Below are 20,568 nucleotides of genomic sequence, written 5' to 3' on the forward strand. Positions count from 1 at the left end.
GTACAAGTTGCCCTAGTCTCCACCACTCTCTGTTCTCTAACTCTACTCATTTAGATTACTTACTAGTGTCCTGTAGGCATGTGAGCTTCTGCAACTAATCTTTTAAAAAAAATGGTGGATGATTATTAAATTGCTTCAACATCAAACAGAGGTAAAGGTAGTTGCTAATTTTGTTCTTTTTTTTTTTCCCAGATTCAGTGCAGGATTGTCCACGGAACTGCCATGGGAATGGCGAATGTGTGTCTGGTCTGTGTCATTGCTTCCCAGGATTTCTAGGTGCAGACTGTGCTAAAGGTATTTGTCAATACTTCCTGTTATGGTTGGAAAACAGAATATGGGCTGCTCAGGGAGGGTGGGAGAGGGAGCACCATAGTAACCTCCCTGGCACATTCCAGAGGAACATCTTGTGAGCTGATGCTAAGGGGCCTAATCCTCTGGCAAAGAGTAGGCTTTGATATATGACCATTGGCCGGTATACCTGTAGGAGCAGGGCAGTTATCCTTGGCACTGAGGTGTGCTAAGAAGAAAGATTTGTTAAAAATGAGATGGTTGGATTTCCTGTAAAAGCAGAAGTGAATTACCATCATTCCTTTCTTATAATCATTAACTTCTGTGTAATGGAAGATTAAGCATCTCAGGGTTAGTAAATTTCATTCATTCTGGCCAGCTATGCTCTTAATCTAGGAAGCGCTATTTATCTTGGTGGAATTGGTTTTAAATTGTATTATTAATTTATCTGCACTACTTTGCATGGAATGACTGGTCCCTGAGATTCTTGGGAGAAAGGTAACATAAGAAAGAAAATGACTCTCAGAAGAACAGGGGACATAGGGACTACATACCTAGCTTGCAAGAAACCTCGAGCTGACCTTCAAGTAGTTCCATCAGAGGCAAGTGTAGTGCAGAACAGAGCTTCACATACTTCTTAGACATGGTACACACACACACACACACACACACAAAGATATAGATAAAAACAACTATAAAATGGAAATGAAACATTCACAAAACAACACTTAGCTCCATCTTTTGTTCTATTCTATCCTATTTCATTTTTTAAAAAATACTAGTTTTGACCACCCTGATAGGTCATATCCAATTCTGAGAAAAGGTGATGGGGAAGTTCAAACCCCTGGCCCAGGGTCAGGCCTTAATTCCAATCCCAGCTGTCCCATTGAGCATCTCTGTGACCTGCAACAAGTGATCTCACATCTCTGGGTGTTGGTTTCCTTCTCTGAAAAAGTGGGGAGTTCCTTCCTAAGTTCTCTGCGATAATAAAATGAGATAATGCACCCAAAATTCTTGAATATGCGGTGAGCCCTCAACAGGTTTACTTTTACCATTTTTTATGTTTATCAGATTATGCCCATTTCCGTGGTCATATGATTTTTCATTATCTTTTTAAATGTGCATCATTAAAAGGCCATTCTGAGTGAGAGGCCATCATCAGTGAAGCCGCTCTCTAGATAGTGGGCGCACTCCTTTCTCCCACCCTCACTGCTGCTGCTCAGAAAAAGTAATTCAAATCTCCACACTGTTTCAAAGATTTGCAAATCCCATCCCTCTGAAAGCAGACCGATAAATGAATGGGGCTTTTTTGTGCTTAAAGATCTGGTTTTGGTTATACACATGTGACAATCATTCCCAAAGGACACCACCTCCAAACACATTCTCTCCTGCATGTACGTAAAAGGTTTGTGCAAACGGAAGAGAGGGCAGGAAGCCAGCAGGCAGTTCTCTCTTCTGCTTTCGCCGTCCATCTGATGGCGCACGGACATATCACCAGTGACAGCGGAACCTGGCGCTCCCCCACCCCCACCTCCGCCAGCACTTTGCTTGGATTCAGAGAGGCCCTCCCTGATGGAGAAGGGTGGGTGACATGGTGCAGAGTGCTTTCCTAGAGCAGACTTTAAAGGGAAGAAAACCTCCAATATCATTTGAATGGCTTTTCCTGTGTAATCTAATTTTCCTGGGAGTGAAGGCATTAATGAGAAGAAGGACAGAATAGTCCTTTTATATGTGGCTGCAAATGGGCTGAACCCTCAGCTGCTCGGCCTGTGAGCTGTAAATGTATATTAACACTGACACACATCGATGTATTATTAATCCTAAAAACCACGTGTGCTCAGGCTGCATATCCAGTGACTGGCCTTTCAGCCCTAAGTACCGTGGCCATTTAAGAACTCTTTGCTCTAAATCCATTTGCAGATGAACGTCCATTCTGCATTATGGATCTGTAATGGGGTGTGCATTTAACTGCTTAAAAGGACTCTCGGTGTGTGTTTTGCATTCACCACCTGTACTGGGGTTGGGCGCACATTCTACCTGTGCATTAGCCATGGTGTATAATTGATCCTTGGGAAACAAATACCGGGTAGCTGTTAAGAGTAGTTACTCCTGCATACCCAGGAGCTGTTTCTGAAATCGGCCTTTGAACTTGTTATATATTTTAATTTAGCTGTTGATGCATACAGTAGACAAAATTGAAGCATTTAAAGAATGAAATTGCTTTTTCCCTTTTCCCCATTGATTCTTGGCAAGTTGGCTCAAGAGTGTCAGGAATGAGCTTCTACCTCTCTGCCAGAAAGCCGTTTCTTCTTTGGTACTTTTGAAATTGACACATTTTAAGCCACTGTTAACAACAACAATACTGGGAAATAATCTAAGCCCCAATCTCCCAAACTGTGCTCTTTTGTGTACTACCTTAGTGTGGGCCATCAGCATTATTTTACTCAGAAAATCTCTTTAAGTTAACTCATTATGTTTACATATATTTGTTCTAGAAGGAATAATGTCAAAATCAAAAATAAAAAGGGATCAATAGCAACAGGTAGGAAATGTTGGCACTACCTGTTAACTCTATCACGATCTTGAGCTTTCAAGCCAAGGCAGCTTCTCACATATTTCTTTCAAATCAAGAAACCCAAAAGTGGACCCAACATAAAAAACTGACTTCTGGAAAAACTCAAATCTTCTGCAGTTCATCCCATAAGCATTGACGTCTGAAAATAAAATTTGCTTCCTAGGATGTGTGATAAAGTAAGAAGCCAGTAAAAGCAGCACAGGGACTTAACTATGCCAGCTTCAAGTGAAGACATCTGGTAATTAACCCATCTAATAATTGTTTCGATGGTAGTATGTTAGACCAGGCCATTTTTAAATACAACTACTAGTTGTGAAGTAAGGCTTCAGTATGTACCAGACTCTGCGTAGGGTATCTAGTACACACCCCCTCATCTGTTCTCCATCCATAACATGTGATAAATTGTATTTGAACCAACCCCCTCCGATGTTTTATGCTTTTAATATTGAAATCATTTTAGAGTTGCAGACAAGTTGCAAAAATAGTCCATAGAGTTCCCATTACAGAATTCTCCCAGCTTCCCCTAATATCCCCATTTTAATGGCCAAGTTTCAATGACCAGGACATTCTTGCTGACACAATGCTACTGACAACCTGGACTTCTTTCTGGTTTTGTCCTCTTAAAGTGGTTCAGATCCCACCTTGTATTTGGTTGTCTGGTCTTCTTCCTCTCCTGCCATCTGTGAGGGTTCCTCACTCTGTCCCTTGTCTTTCATGACCTGGACCATTTAGAAGCATTACCGGTCAGATCGTTTTTAGTTTGCTCCTCATTGTGGGTTCTGCCTGGCATTCTCTTGTGATTAAGTTGAGGTTTTGAATTTGCAGCAAGCTTGTGCTCTCCGTTGTGAATCACAGATGCATTTGAGGTTTTAATAAGAAAAAATCAAAGTGTAAGTGTGTGTGTGCATGTGTGTGTAGACCTTCTCCTCACCCCATGAGGTGAGGTAGTGGGAGGCTCTGTCTCACTGGTCCCACACAATTTGCCAGTGGTTATGACAAATTGCCACTCGCGAATAGCTCTGGAGCCCCAGAATCTCTTAAGTGTTAGCAGAAAGTCACCCAGAGCAGACAGGGTGAGGCAATCTCGCCAGCAAGGACAGCTGGCACTAACCTCCCGCAACCCAGAATGGGACCAGCCACCCCTGGCTTTGGCCTGTGATCACCTCTCCTTTCTTGATCAACGCCCTGAGGAGGGTCTGAGCGTGAGGTCCTCCTTCATGGTAAACTCATGCTCCCCTTTGAGCTTCTCTGGCAGCTGTGCCTGCAGCGCTCCAAGTTCTGCCAGTCCCTGCTGCAGCAGACATTCAGCAGACTCAGGCCCTCCTGCCGGGGGGGATGTGCCACGTTAGCAAGTGAGATTCCCATCACATCCGTGCCACCGGGTACGTGTCCAAGTGACAGAAACGCAGATTTACTCTCTTGACCTCCCACTGCACCCCCCCTGCCCTCAGATGTGCAGTGCGGACAGCCGCCCTTGTCTTCTTATCAACCTGACAGTCTGCATCAGGCCTCTCAGGAGAGTCTTGCAATGAAAGGAGGAATCAGTCGGTGTGAACTTGCAGACCATTTCATAGCCCCTGCCAAGCATGTTGCTGAGGGGCTCTGAAGTCAAAATGGAACTGACCCTCACAGTGAAAGAATGTAGAGAGGTTATAACCCACTGTTCTAAGTCTGCTGAGGGGACAGAACTCACCTGAGCCTCCAGCAAATATTTCTTATGTACCTACCAAGAGCCAGGGCTGCCTGCTGCACAGGGATAGGTAAGAGCATGCAGCCCTGCCTGCTGATGGCTTCCAGTCTGGTGGATGCGCATGATAAGTGTGGGGGGCATGGAAGTGTATGTGCCGCCTGCTGTCCTGTGAATGTGGGATATGAAGGATGTAAAAGATAAGGCAGTTTAGGAAGCAGTGCAGGATGGATGTGATAACAGTCCATCAGCATCCCAGAATGTGGAGAAAATTCCATGAGGAAGCAGTCTGGTAAACTGAACAGTGTCTTTCAGTGTAGAATTTCTTTCATTGTGCTGTGTGATAAGCAATCAGTTCAGATTCAGAACTGGAGCAAAAATGGTGTCACCTTTTTGGTAATTTGTACTGTGTCCTGTCAGGTGCTTCTCCTGTCCAGCTACTGTGGCCCTGATTATTCGAGTTATGGTTCAGTGTAATGATTTTATCATCACTTTTCTTCTTGCAAGACATCCCCATGATGTGAATGCTCTTTGTTGTGCTAGATGCTTTTTAATGGTGACTCCTTTTTTGCTTTCATTCACTCTTATTTGAAGGTCTTTCATTCACTTAAATGCTTCCTTGGGCAGATTATAAAGCAGCCTGGCCTCTCAGAAGAGGTGGAGGGCTTCTGACTCTTCTATTTTGTCACTGGCTCCTCACATGGCTTTTTGGTTATGGCCCCCTCTGGCCCTTACCTCCCACAAATGCCATAACCCACCCCAGCTGAGTACATTAGGGAGTGCATAGTCAATAACTATTAGGAGAGGCAGCCCCTGCTGCTGCCCAGCTCTCAGGGAAGCTCGGAAATGGCACAACCACAGGAACGTAAAGTCTTCTCTCTGGGGGTTGGTTTCTGCTCCTACCCAGCTCCTGTGGAACACATCCCCACAAACCAGTCCCTCTTGAGCTCCCAACACTAAAATCAAACTGTAATCATCAGCATCAGCATACAGACATGAATTGAATGATTACTATGCACCAACCGCTACTATGCAACTGCATATGATCACATTGAATCATTGATAGCCCTACTTTATAGATGACTGTTTTCCCACTGACAGATGAGGAAACTGAAGCACAGAGTGGTGAAGGAGCTTGCTCAAGTTCACTCAGCAGGCTGGTGAGATTCCAGCCAGGCAGTCTGGGCCAGACTCTTAACACCAGACCCTGAGATTAACCTCAGAAGATACGAGGTATCAGGAAGATATGCTTTGCAGGCATTTTGTACGCTTGTTATACTCTTAGACTTGGGTTTGAACCCAAGAAAAGTCTTTCAGGGGAGGAAGCTAGGATTTACTAGGTAGAAAGTGACAAAATCTGTCAGACTTTACAGTCTTCTGTTCTGGACTGTGTCCTCCCAGCCACCAGGTTGTTCCATCCTCTTCTTCATCCCACAGTTTGTGAGCTCTTATTTCCTCATCCTTCAACATCTTGTACTACAGATTTCCTCTCTATAGTCACAGCCACTGCTGTGTTCACGTGGCCTCCAGACTCTTCCTACTCACCATCTCACCCCACTCCCCACCTCCAGCGTTCTCCCAGAACTTTCATACCACATCACTACACTCCTCAAACACCTTTAGTGGCTCCCAGTTGCCACCCATGATGCTTGTCAAACTCTGCCTCAAAGATACTTAACTGAGAAGATTGTTATAAACGCCTCTCCCCAGCCTCTTCACCATGCCAGCCAGTCCTAAACCCACAGGACTGTGTGTGGTCCAGGCATGTGCCTTATTAACAAGCCTCCCAGGGGACTCAGATGCACGTGGTCAGGGGCATAGTCTGAGAATGCGGAGCACATTAGCACATCCTTCGAATGATGTCCAAGGTCTTTGGTGATCTAAGCTACTTTTGCACTGTCCTCTCCCACAAAGTTCCATACACCAAAAACACCTTCATAAAGAATGCTAGCCCTGCTGCTGCTTTGCCAGTGTGGAATGTTTTACCAATCCCAACTTTCCTATCAAACTGTAGTTTGATCATATTGTAGTTTACACGCATCCTCTCAGAAGAGCCAAGTGACTGAGAATGGAAGCTATGGAATTCAAGTCCAGGCTCTATTGTAGGCAACTTCTCTGAGCCTTGTTTTTCCCTCCTGTTAAATGGGGGCAAGTAGCAGTGCCACCTGATGCATTGCTCTGATGATGCAAAGATAAATAAATACCTGTGAAGTGTTTTGAGCCAAACCTGGCGTGTATTAAATGCTCCATAAATATTAGCTAATGTTCATCTTCACAAGCCTCTGACATCATGATACTATCCCTTAAGGGACTTAGGAAAGTCAGCCACTCACCCAAGGTCACATGGCAGGATGTCAAAGCGAGCAGATGTCAAGGCGAGCTCTGGGGCTTGTGGCCCTCAGGCCCCACAGGACAGGGCTTTTCAGGGAGCACGCCTGGATAAGGGCTGAGATCTGTCTCCTGGCCCCACAGACAGACGGACTGTGCTACCCTCCAGGCTGGCTCTGCCTTGTCACCTTAGCTGTACCCCCTCAGTGGAGGTTTCCTCACAAGAGGCGTGACAAGACCCTCTGCCCCTTCCCTATTGATAAAGGGGTTCTCCCCACCAACCCCTCATTCAGAGCTTCCTGGGCGAAGGTGCCACTTTCCCCCTTCACAGCTGAGATCTCCCCTCAGTGAACGACACGTGGGGCCTACCTCTCCTTCCTGGAACAGCCGTGGTTGCACCCTAGTTGTCCTTCACACTTGGCTCCTTTCTGCCACCCCAGATCCCCTGTGATTAATGCCCGAGGGCCAAGGGCTTAGGCTGCTGCCTGCAGGAACCTCCCATGGCCCATAGTCCCACCTCTCCTGCCTCCACCTCTGCCCTGAGAAGATGTGCAGGATTCCTCAGCAGCAAGGGCCTGGGACCAGAGGTATGAATGGGGTGCACTTGGCATTGCTCTGTAGGGGATGGCTGAGCAACCACAGTTGGCAAAGTTACTGTTTAAACAGTATAAGCACTGGGCCTCCCTGGTGGCACAGGTGGTTGAGTGCAGCACTGTGAAGCCGTCTGCAGCCTCTGCAGTGCGGGTTCAATTCCTGGCCGGTCAGGGAGATACCCACATGGAGCAGCGGACCTCTCCTGCCTCGCCTGCTGCTATGCTCAGCAGTGTATTTCAGTCTGTCTGCCTGTTCTGCTCCCCACTCTGTCTCTGGTGAGTCCTCTCACCCTCCCGGGCATCTGGCCTGTACCCTGGTTCTTGTATAAATAAATAAATAAATCTTTAAAAAAAATAAACAGTATAAGCACAAACTCTGGAACTATGAGACAAATCAGCAGTTGCCATAGGGAAGGAGAAAGAAAGTGGGTAAAGCAGGTCAGAGAGGCCAGTTGTGCGGAGGACAGAAACCGGACTTTTGGTAGTAAGCATAATATAGTCCATATATATGCTGCTGTGTAAGGCTGTCCATCTGAAACTTTCATCACGTTACACATGAACATTAGTTCAATTAAAAAAAATAAGTGTGAGAATCACTGTACATATTGAACATGAAGTCCAGGCCAGGTGCTGTGCACACAGTTTTTCATGAATGATCTAATTTCTTCTTCACAATGTACACCCTTGTCCCCACGTCACAGCTCAGGAGACTGAGGCGCAGGGCCCCAAAGCCACTTGCCCAGCTGTGTCCTTAGAACCAGACTCATGGGAATGACCAGTTGGCACACAGCTGGCTGCCCGCCCCTCCCTGCAGGTTTCTGATTCCATCTGTAGGGCTGGGCTGCTGGCTTGAGCCTGGGGAACACGTGAAATATCCAAACCCTCAAGGCACAGACCAGAGCTCCTGAATCAGGATCTACATTCTAAAGGGACCCCCGGAAGATTGTTGAGCCAAATCAAGTCTAAGTCTAGAGAATGGCACCCTGGAACTCTGCTAAGACTGCCCAAAGAGAGCACAGAGCAGGAGCAGCAACATCACTGTTACCCCTTCCATCCCATCTCCAGCCTGCCCCTCAGGCCGAGGAGAGGCTGCCTGTAGGGCCTGGAAGTGGAGTACCCTTTATGCACTGGCCTCCTAAGGGCCGGGCCCTCGCAGCCTCCAAACAGGTCTGCTTACTTTGTTCCTCGTGCATCGGCAAACAGAAATCACCTCTCAGGGCTTAAATCTTTGGTCCCTCCCCCAAGTGAAATTGCTTTGGAGACTAAAAGTGGTTTTTGCCCAAATTTTCAGCTGCTAGATAAATTGCAGGGCAGCATCAGAAAGCAGAGTGCCTGAGCCGGGGGTGGGGTGCGGGGGGAGTTTGCTGTACATGTGCTGTGCTCATTGCCGGGGAAGGTCTACAGGCTTAAAGAAACCCTCAAGTGGGGAAGTCTACCAGTCTTTTCTTTTAAACTGAGTGATATTGCAGTATAGTTGCTGGTGTCATTGCTGAGGATCCACACGTATCCATGCTACATGAAGATCCCAGCTGAAAGTCCACATCTATCCTTTACTGAACCCCCATCCCTTGGTCCCGATGTATCTTCTCTCCCTGACCCCATGCCCTTCTGGTAGCCACTAATAGGTCTTAAAGCCCAAAAGATTTTTTTTGTTGTTGTTAGTTCATCTGTTCGTATTCTGGATGTGCCATATATGAGTGAAGTCACAGGTAGCCGGACTTCAGAGAGGAGGCCAGCTGGAATGAGTGATGTGAAAGAAAGAGGGTGTTTTACTATGATGGGATACTGCATATCACTTTATAATGTGACAATTTGGAACCATTTTCTCCTAATGAAAATAACAATAGCAAAATCCTGTCTATAGGCTTGTCACCAGGTGCCCATTTTCTCCAAAAACACTGTGGGGTAGGTACTCTGGAATTCTTGTGCTATGGAAAGATCAAGAAACCAAGGCCGAAAGGTCCATCGTTGCACCAGTGGTTAAAAGAGAGGGAAATTCTGACTCATGAGCCTATGCCATGCCTGGCACTTTCCTACCTGCTGGGATTACAGCTGTGAATTGCCAGACCCTCCATGTCTTCAACAAGCTTCCATCCTTGTGGATAACCAGACACAAATATTTGCAAACTCTGCTGCATCTCTCCATGCTTGAGTAGCAAGAAGCAGCAAAAGCTGCTTCAGTCTGGACTTGAGTTGCAGAAATGGTTTGCTGGGGACCCTGAAGAACTTAAATATTCATTATGTGATGAGTGCTGTTCAGCTCTACGCACACACACCAAAGGAAAAAAAAAAACAAAAAACCCAACTTAGACGTCTTTTAAGAACAGCTTAAGCACTTATCGATTGAGAACTTTTATAACTCAAAATGGAGGCATCCCCATATCTCTACAGGTATTTTAAATGAATTGAATTAATCATAGGCTTAAAAGTCTCTTGTGATCTTCGTTAACTTCCCTGGGTTTAATTAAAACATCTGTGCACTTTTAATTTATCGATTCATCCAACTCATATGTCATGTTTTTAACACACCCCAGCATGCTCTGCATCATTTTTAACCCGGTTTCCACTTAACTAAAGCAATTAAATTCACCCCGGATTAATTAAAGCATCCATACTTTCGTGCTTAAGTCAGCGTGTGCTTCTTTCCCCACATGGCTCCTGAATGTCAGAGATCTGACACACCTGATGAGTTTTTTGTCCTTCTGGAAATTCTTCCCTGAATCACTTTCTTGCTTATTAATGTGCCATTTGACAGAATGGGAATGAGGAAGCCGGCACACCTGAACTTTGGCCCGCTGAGCCGGAGACGCTGCCCCTGTCTGTCAGCAGTGTCCTTTGCCTTCCTCTCTTCATGGGGTCCTACTGGACCTTGTCCCCCCTTTGAGACCAACTAGAGTGTCTGAGTGTTCTAGATAGGACGATAGGGGGGCTGTTGGGGTCAGAGGTGACCTTCGTGAGCAGAATGGCTGGTGATCTCTGCATCCAATCTTTCAGAATTGCTTCTTAGTTTTACTTTCCAACTTCCCTACTATTCCTACACAAATGGCCCTTTATGGTCCTGCCCATTCAATAAGGAGGGAACACCAAGTCGCTGAGGTCAATGGCTTCTCCATTGGCACCGGGAGCCATGGATCTACCCAGATATTGACAAGAGTTTCCCCTACCACACCCCCAAAAGCTAGTGAGGAATTCTGCCCCACCTATTGTGTGTGACAGCTGTTTCTCTTTGGCCAATGAAACATCGGGGGGTTATCAGTCTTTTTTAATATTTTTTTAATTTTAATTTTTATATATTTTTTATATAATTTTTCATTTTTGCACAATGTGTGCATTTTCATCTTGCTCATATTCCCCATACAATTCCCACCCCCCCTTATTTTGATTGTAATACCTCCTACCTCCCCTGCCCCCGAAGTGTGTCTCTCATTTATAGTTGCTTGTTGATTTTGATTTTGATTTTATTATAACTAGCCATGAAGAAAAAGAAAAATACCGAATGGTCTCACTCATAGCAGGAATTTAGAAAACCTAAATAAGGGACCAGGAAAAAGACTAATTATTTTGTTTTACCCCAATCTGCTGAGCCAAGGATTATTTCTCATGATTTCTGTCTACACTTACTTAATTGCTAATTAAGGTCAGTGTCTTTTTATACTTTTACTGGCAGTTTATGGCTAGACTTCTATGCCCCTTGCCCAAGTTTTCATTCATTTGGAATTGTTATTCTTTTTATTGATTTGTAAGATCTCTTTGCATATTTCTAATATCAAACTTTATAAAATGTTAAAAATATTTCTTCCTAGTGTTTTCCATCCCTCAGATTTTTTTAGGGCATCTTTGTCATATGGAAGATTTAAAGTTTATGCAGTCAAATCTATCTTCTTTTCCTTCTTGGTTTCTGCAGTGTGTATTCCATATATAAAATTCATCTACAAAATTTTTAATGCTTTTTTTTTTCCTGTTTAGATCTTTAATCTCTGTGTAATTTATTTTGCACTACAGTCTGTAGTAAAGGTCAACCAACTGTCTACCAAAGGTATTTCTGATTGCAGGGAGCTAGCAAAAAGACAAATCTACCTTTCCTGACACCATTTTGCTCAGCAAGGCAATGGGACACCAGTTTTGGGTTCGAGGACACGGACATTAGTTTTACCTATGGGACCCAAATAGTACAAATTCAACTGCTTCAGAGAACCGATGCATCTTCATTTATCAGTGTTTTTTTTTTTTTTTTAATCCTTACCCCTAGCCCAGCTACTAGCACAAATTAGGTTTATTCATAAATATTTGTTGACCAACTGTGATGTAATGTTAGTGATACTTTGACAGTTTACCAAAATGACGAGTCTCTCTTCCAAGGGGATTTTCAATTCAATTTCAAATAATTTCTGAAGGATACATTAGTAATTCCCTCTCCACATCCAGCTCAGCCGACAAATGACTTGTCAAGTTGCAGGTATTTCCCCCACCCCAACCCTCCACCTGTATGACTGAGCCTATTCAACCATCTTTACCTTTTCTCCAGATATTCTCTCTACTACGGGTTCTAAGGAGATGGGATTTGTTTTACTTAAAACAGCAGACACTGGTGGTTTGTCCTGTTACTTCCCGCAGAGTAAATAACACTGAAAATCCATCTCAGCCCTTACAGAGAACTTTGGGAAAGAAAGAAAAAAAACTCCAGCTTGATCATTAAAAAGAGCTTTATACCATTTAGGTGAATCTAAATTGTGTCATTTTTTTGTCATCAGCCTGTTAACTTGTCAGTCGTTAGTGGTGGCGGTAATTTATTTTTCTTCTGCGTGTGTCTTAGAGCTTCCATTTACTAGATTTAGTAAAACAGGAATAGTCACTTTGTACAAACATTTTAATTAATTTTAAATAGAAGCTCGAATGCACAATGTTTTGCTCTGTAAGCTTTCGGAACAGAGAGAGAGACAGGGACATAAAACACTCCACACATAATCAGACATACTCCAGAGCCACCTCCCACCCACATCCAGAGAAGGCTGAGGGAAGGAAAAAATGAGCTTCCTCGATTTTTATCATTTGATACTTTCTGGTGGTGCTGCTGCTGGTGAGTGTACATTTGAGACCTACTGCAATTTTTTATTTTGTTAACCCTTGAAGTCAGCGTGGAGATTCAGTTTGGAATGTCACCAGGGCACATCCGTTAGTTGCAAACCAAGTGCCTGCTGGTACATTGCATCATTGTACACATTACAACCTGCCATATGTGCCCTTCAATCCTGAGAGAAAATTTGGGGAGGGGGAAATTGGGTGTTAGAGAAATACAGTATTCTACCCCAAACCCCATAGCTAGGTTTTGAACTCTGGTCTTTCTGATGCCAAAGTCCTTTTTCTTTCCACAGCTACTCCAGGCCACCCCTGGGCAGAGTAGTCAGAGCTGATTGTCCCATAGCTATTTTTTGAAAAATCCTGTAGATTTAATAATGGCTAAAATCTAAGTAGGGTTATTAACACAGGAGTCGCTCACTTCCCGTCCAGCCTCTCAGGTGAGACTCTGCTACACGCTTTGTTGATCTGGGTTGAATTCTGTCTGAGAATGAATCATTTACCCCCAAGAAGGTGCTCCCCATGCAGGGGGAGGCTCATCTGGTGTTACACCCTTTATCCTGATGGCAGATACATTTCCATAGGACTTTTCCTAATCCTGCGTTTGTTTATTTTTACATGGCTTCATCCAAGCCCACTGAGTGCCTTGCTTTCCAGAGAACATCACAGTGTTTTTGTGTTTTTTTTTTAACCACACTCCTGGTGAGCATGCAGCCAACATATTGAAGGAAAACTACATTTATTTTGTGGAGAACTCTCTGACCTGACTATTCTCCATTTTTTTCCCTAAGTAATTTAAGTAGGTCACATTTGAAAATGGATTTCTCAGGCACCTGGTTTTAAATAAAATCCATTCTTCTACATAATCCTTTTTTTTTTTTTTAGTTTATGCAGAAGAGAAACAGTTTCAATAAAAATAATTGTTATCAATAAAAATAATTGTTATCAATTAACAAGACAGTATTTATTTCCATTAATGAAGCAAATTTGCATTATAGCAGTATATAGGTTTCAGGCGGGCATCATTGAGAATAAACATGTATATGCTAATTAGGTCACTGGTAAAAGTCCAGTTCTAGCCTTGATCAAATCATTGTCCTCTTTTTCTGAATTTACATACTCACCTTCCCAGCTGATAACCACTAATTGGTCTTTTAATCCAAAAGTTTATTTTTCTTTAATTCGCTGTTTGATTTTTCTCTATGTACCTATATGAGTGAAATCATACTGTGATTATCTTTCTCTGCCTTTTGCAAAGTGTAGTTCCCTCTAGATCCATCCTGCAAATGGCCGGATTTCATCTTTTTTATGGCTGAATAGTATTCCATTGTGAATAGACCACATCTCTAGCACTTCTATTGTTTCCAGTTCTTGCCTGTTGTAAATAGTGCTGCTATAAACATGAGAGTACACTACACGTATCTCTTCAAACAAGTGCTTTTTGTATTTTTCGGGTAAACACCCAGAGGGTGGGATAACTGGATCATACGGAATTTCTGTTTTTAACTTTCTGAGAGATTTCCTTACTACTTTCCATCATGGCTGCACCAATTTACAATTCAATCAACAACGTGTAAAGATTCCCTTCTCTCCACATTTTCTCCAGCACTTGTACGACAGTAATTATTTTTCTCACTTTTCTTTGCTTTCCCATCCTTCCTACCTTCTTGAACCTTTGGGGAGGAAGGCAAGTACACTAGATCCCAGCACTGATGATGTAACTCTTGCTGCCATTCATGGCAGCTTGTCCAGCACATAACCCTCGGATCAGAAACAGCCCTTGGACACTCACCACATTGCCTATGTGGAGCCACACTTCTCACTGTTTCCTACTTCAATGTGTGAGGGTGGGAGTGGAATAAGAAATGGTGTTGACTCTTGTCTCCCCATCAGGAATCATCTTTAATGTCACCTAGATCAGAAATGGCAATTGAATTTTCTCTTACCTGCCAATTCTGCCAGCTTGAAGGGCTTAGTCTGGGCACCAGTCAAAGGTTTTGAGGTTCCATCTAGGCTCAGGGGGACAAGAGGCCATGATTGATTGATTGATTGATTGATGGTGTCTACAGGGAGGCAGGAAGGGAGAATAGTAGTTCATGTGCACACATCTGCCATCCTTAACCTAGAGCTTAGCATAAGTTTCATGAGGAACTGACATGAAACAAATTGACTTCAAAGTCTTCAAAGCCCTCTCAAAGCTTTGAGAAAGCCCATACTTTTTTCTCCTGCTAGTTCATATTGCACAGTCCCTCAGGTAAATCTCGGGCACACTGAGTTCAAAGCTCTTTCTTCTACCCTTTCTTAGACGATCAGAACAGGTAGCCACTCTGTACAGATCTCTCTCCTTAAGTTGCCTGGATATCGAAAGCAGGCTCCCTACATTTAGAAAGAGTTCATGTAAATTCAGTCTGTGGCTTTGATGATTTCACTTTTGAGCTTATTCTTTCCTGATAGATTCAGAAGAATAACAATTCCACTGGGAATTGTGACCCCAATAATTTTCACATCTATCCTATTGCAAAGCATGTTAGGGGGAGTTTCCCCCCCAAAAATATATGTCAACCGTTGAGATGTTTTTGTTTCAGGTCAGTTTCAGATTAAGATAAAACATTCACTTACCCAGAAAAAGACATTCTGTACACAAAGGAGGTCTAAACCAGAAACTGTTCTTTCCATATTTTTCACAAATGGCCATTTGGTACTCGCCCATATCCCTGCCACTTGGAGATCCCTAAATATCTCTAGAATTATTTAGCTAAGCCATCATGGATGAATGAAGAGCTGAAAGGAAATCAGCAACATCCTGGAGGAGTTTACTCTCTTTGAACAGTTAGACACTCATGGAAGGAAAGTTAGTTACTGTAAGAGCTAAACAGAAACACAACACCAGAAGGGGATTGGTGAGGCAGGGGAGGCCCTGGACTAGGGAGTAATCTCCTGAAATGTGTCGTCACTTATGAGTCACTGGGGTGAGTGCACACACGTACCTCCTAAGTCACAGACCAACCGGGAATCGCTGAAACATCTCTGCAGGGCATTTCTGGGGGTCTCTGAATGCTAGTTCTGTAGCCTGGAGAAAGCCTTGGTCTCCTTCAGGTCCAAATTAGAAGCCAGGTTGTAAATTTCAGCTCCTTACAAAATGATTCTGGAATGATAAACCAAAGCCACTAATTCCCACTCTTGATGATCTCCAAGAGGTCAATCGGCATGATGGAGGTCACACTGGGGAGGACAGTGGATGATCTTATACCAGCCCACCCCCCTGACCTTCGACCGTCCTCCCAACAGATGTAAGAGGGCCCCAGCTATATGGTGAACTGTTAGAGATTTCATTTGCCTTGGTCTGCCCTGCCCCTTCCTGTGATTGTATGTTTTTCAAGCCAGACATGCTTAATCATCATATTTTATTATATGCTATCCTTTGAGGTAGGCACAATGATTTCTTCATGGTCTGGAGAAGGAAACTGAGGCATAGAGAGATTGAGGGTCTCCACTGTAGCCCATTCCCCTTCCTTTGAAAGAAACAAACTTTTCAGGATTAGGGGCTGACTAACTAGAGGAGAAAATAACCAACAAGATTGGGTTCTGATCCCCAACACCAACACTACCACATGAGTCATGTAACTGAAGTAAGGGCACAGAGTGGTGTCAGGCCAACTTGGTCTTCAGTGCCCCTCACCCTGTGAGTTTTGAGATTTCTGCCCCTGCAACTTGACCCATCTGAACCTCCTCTGTAAAATGGGCACCATCACGCTGGCCTCTACCTTAGAGTGTGATTGCGATGATTCAGTAATAAATTGCACATAAAAGCTTCTATGCTGTGCCCAGCATGTAATAAGCCTGGAATTGGCGGAAGCTGCTGTTAATGAGCAGCCCTGTTGCTGTGATCATGGAGGGGCTCATTGTTTACTTGAAGGTGGCCCAACTCCTCCGTGGCCCAGGTCCTCCGCTCCAACCACAGCACAGGCAGGCTCTGCCTCCCCAAGCGCTGGCCCCCATGACCTGGTGCTCTGTCTCTGTTTCTGCAGCCGCCTGCCCTGTCCTGTGCAGCGGGAATGGCCAGTACTCTAAGGGGACATGCCAGTGCTACAGTGGCTGGAAGGGGGCTGAGTGCGACGTGCCCATGAACCAGTGCATCGACCCTGCCTGCGGGGGCCACGGCTCCTGCATCGACGGGAACTGTGTCTGCTCCGCCGGCTACAAAGGCGAGCACTGCGAGGAAGGTGAGTGCTGCAGGCGCCCGGGGCCATCCTGGAGGAGGGAAGCACTGGCAGGCCCAGACCTTTCCAAATAGGCTCAGTCCAGGCTCCTCCATACCAACTCGTGTTTTTGCAAAAGAACTTGGACCTTTTGCCCAGATAACTTCAAACCCCTTAGCTTGGATGGACTTGTGATGTTGCCGAACACAGAAGGCTGGGGGGGTGATACCTCAGGGAATGCTTTATTTTACCCTTCTGATGAAATCTCTTCTTTTTCTCTTTTCCTTTGTTTTTTCTCTTTGATTTTTTTTTCTCTATCTCTCTGCCTTTTATTGAATACTTTCTTCCCTTTCTTTCTGTTCTACCCTCTCCCTGCCTTTTTACCCCTTTTTTTTCCTTCCACTTCCCCACCTCCCTGTCTTCTTCTGCTTTATTTCAAGCCCTCTGTATTGGGGATTACTAAGCTATTTAAAAAAGCAAACAAACAAAAAACAAGAATCGTTAATCCCTCTGTCTTTCCCAAAGCTATTTTGCTTTTTGTTTTCTTGTTGTGTTTTGCTTTTGCTGTTCCTGGTAATTAAAGATTCATGTAGGTCTGTGTACATATTTCCACAAAAATTAATATCAACAGAAAGCAGTCAGGCTTGAAAGGCTGTAGGTACCTGTGTCATTGAAAGACACCGTGTAGGGCAAGTTCTCCTGGGCACCTGTGATCACACAGAATTGGAGGAGCGTAGGCATGCAGCAGGGGTGGGGTTTCATGAGTCCAGGCCAGTGCATGCTAGTACACATGAAGTGAAGAAACTTCTGGCACAAATGAAGGAAAGTCATAAACTGAATCCAGTCTGGCGAGACGTAATTGGAGGTCAGGTGTGACCAGGAGAGCGGCCATGAGTGAGGGAGTACAGGCATACGCAGAAAGAACACCTCCTGGCAGGTGTCAGAAGCCAGCTCTAACTAGTCCTGGTTACTCTAGTTAGTGCTTTTCAGAGGCCATGAAACTCAACCTGCCTGTCATCCTGCTCCGCCTCCTATATATTTGCCTTTCCAGAATATGTTGCTTCTCTCATATTCCTCTCACCCCCTCACCCATCCCCCAGTCTTTGAATGGGTTCAGTCGTTGCCTGGGAGATGAGCCATTTCCTGAGTCCTGTCCCAGGGAAGTGCCCCCATGCAACTCAAACATCCATTTTCTAGCAGAGAGAGAAGCATCAACTCGCTCAACACACCAAGGGAGAAAGTAAAGCCCAGCCCATGTGAGACAGCTTGAGATGACCACTCGGGGTAGCCCCCTAGGAAGGATGCTATTGGGTGCCATGCACCCATGTTCTCGCCCCACTGCCAAGCTGCTAAGGAGGAAACCCCGGTGCTGTGAGGTTCTCAGATTCAAATGGCTCTGTTCTCCTGTCCTGTTAACATGTGGCTCATGACAGTCCTCACCACAAAGTAATGAGCAGGTGGTTCATTCTTAGAAAGTACGCACAGATGCTCCCTTCATGAACGCTCCTATTCCATAGTTTTTAGAACTGTGGCTGCAAAGAGTCAGCTTCCATGCTGTTATTCTTCTAAGACTGCCCAGTGAGTGCATCAGTGATGATACCCCTAATGAGTCCCAGAAGTCTGACCCCCAGATCTTCACTTGCTCCACTCTCTCTCTCTGTTTTCCTCTGTTATAAAAGGTAGCCTCCCTCTGTCTGCAACATAAAACCAAATTGGGAGTTTGGATGGAGCAAGGACTGATTTAATAACCCTGCTTGAAAGGTTAAAGTTCTTAAAGATAAATGGACTGCAGGAGAAAAGCTGCATTCACTGCAAACATGGGAGAGGCCAATATGATGACAAGAAGGTTGGAGTGACCTTTTGCATACATCATTTAGTGTGACACCGCCCGTCTGAGAATTTCCTCCAGTAATAACCGCACCCTCTGTTGGAAGGGATTGTCAAACGAGTCCTCAACTTCCTTACTCTCCCAACCAGTCTTATTTACATGTTCCAAATGAATTAACCATCCCACAAAACTCGGAAGACACGTGATTCATTAAGAAAGCATGAAATCTCCTCTATTGATTTCTGCTACCCGAAAAGAATGAACCGAGGTGATTCATATGCTGTTTTCAAAATAGGAAATGGAATCAGAAAGTCGGGGTCAGCACTTTTTCTTCCATTTAGCTTTTTTATTTCTGATATTCATCATAGTCATACCGTTCAAACAATTTACCTGAAATGGCCATGGCAACGAAATCAATAGTTGCCATCTTCCATTTTTGCTGCATAAACATTGTTGTACTATTAACACATCTGCACAAGAAAATAAAAGGACGTATTCATGAGGTTTCATTCAATGAGGTCTAGGGGAGTGGGAAGGCGATGAGAGAGGAATTGACATATTAGTTTAAGTCAGCCATGTTTTCATGTCAGTTTCATGGTTGAGTCATTTTTCAATGACATTTAACTTCATAAATGTAATTCATGGTTCTTGAGGGGTTTATAGTACATATTGTTTGTGAAACTCCTTGACCTCCTTTTTTATCCTTAGGGATAGAAATTGCATTCACAACCCTTTTTTGTCAAACCTACAGAGGGTCCAAGACTAAATGAGCTCTAATGATCTCAGCTTCCAGGAGGCTGGTAGTATAAGGCATACGGTACTTGGCTCGTAAAGGCCACTGTTCCTCTTTTAAATATAACACTGTTTCTATTTATAAATCTTCATAAAATGCCATAGTCCCTCTTCCCTGCTAAAGACTAAGGATGTGGCCCCAAGACCATCTCATGAAATTGGAACCATATTTAAAACTCAGTGAAGCTGTTCCTCTTCAAGTCTGAAGTTAGTTATCCCATCAGCTGCAGTAATTAAATAGCACAAAGAGCGTGTTTACTGGTATCACTGACCAGAGAAAGGGTTACCTCATATTTCTAGATACAAATAAATGGTTCTTTAGATGACATTCTACTGCTGGGCGAATAAATCTCAGTGGATTTTTCTTCTTCCTTCATACTATAATTCATATAGAAAAGAGAAAGCTGATTTATCTAGAAGAAGAATGCCATTTTCCTGGGTCTTTTGGGCATATTTTTATTTTATCCATTTACGAAAAAGATTATATCGTTTTTTAATTTTTTGAAAGCTCCTAGCTGTTGGCACCTCACCAACCACTTTAAATGGCTAATTATAGATGAAGAGTAATTTTTGAGGCACATAGCACATGAAATACATTTGTGTACATCTTGATTTGGCTATACTAGAAATGGGGACAGAATAAAAAACTAGAACTTGGGGATTTTCTTTTATTAGAAGAATGTGGGCACGATTGCTTCTGAATGAATTAGTTCACATTTTGCAGATCCCATATCACACAACATTCTTCCCAAAAGCAAGAAGTTGTTAGCACCATTTCTTTTTCTTGTCAGTCCTTCACACTAGAAATTTGTCTCATTAACGACAAACGCTTACAGCAAAGTCTGTCATTCATTCTTGCAGCGACTATGCATAGAACACCCACTGTATTCCCTTAACTGTGCTAGGCAGGAGACACCAGAGGCATCGCACAGCCTCTTCATAAATGCCTTCTGTATATTTGAATCTTTCAGTTCATCTCCACCCAGATGTGCTCCACCATCTTGAATGGAGCAAGTCTGAAGGCAGCAGAAAGGGTTCACATCATCAGGAAAATTATAGTACCAAGAAAAAGAACTCAACAGTAATTATAACCAAAGTACATGGCGTCATCATAAACATCTCCAACTAGCAACAAATTCCAATAATTCACTTTTCTGATTTAAAAGGAAAAGATCAATGGCAGCTGTGTCCCCAAAACTCAA

General features: G+C 43.9%; 1 protein-coding gene across 7 annotated transcripts in view; it reads left to right on the forward strand.

The window, feature by feature from the left end:
- Positions 1–20,568, forward strand: part of TENM2 (teneurin transmembrane protein 2) — a 3,493,894-nt gene that overhangs the window by 3,346,633 nt on the left and 126,693 nt on the right. For all 7 annotated transcript variants that reach the window (XM_054691588.1, XM_054691585.1, XM_054691584.1 and 4 more), the window contains 2 exons: positions 193–294; positions 16,576–16,770. In XM_054691588.1, coding sequence (XP_054547563.1) covers positions 193–294; positions 16,576–16,770 — 297 coding nt within the window. The remainder of the gene's footprint in view (positions 1–192; positions 295–16,575; positions 16,771–20,568) is intronic.

This window comes from Talpa occidentalis, unplaced genomic scaffold (genome assembly GCF_014898055.3).
Source record: "Talpa occidentalis isolate TD23 unplaced genomic scaffold, MPIMG_talOcc4v2.1 talOcc4.9, whole genome shotgun sequence".
NCBI lineage: Eukaryota > Metazoa > Chordata > Mammalia > Eulipotyphla > Talpidae > Talpa > Talpa occidentalis.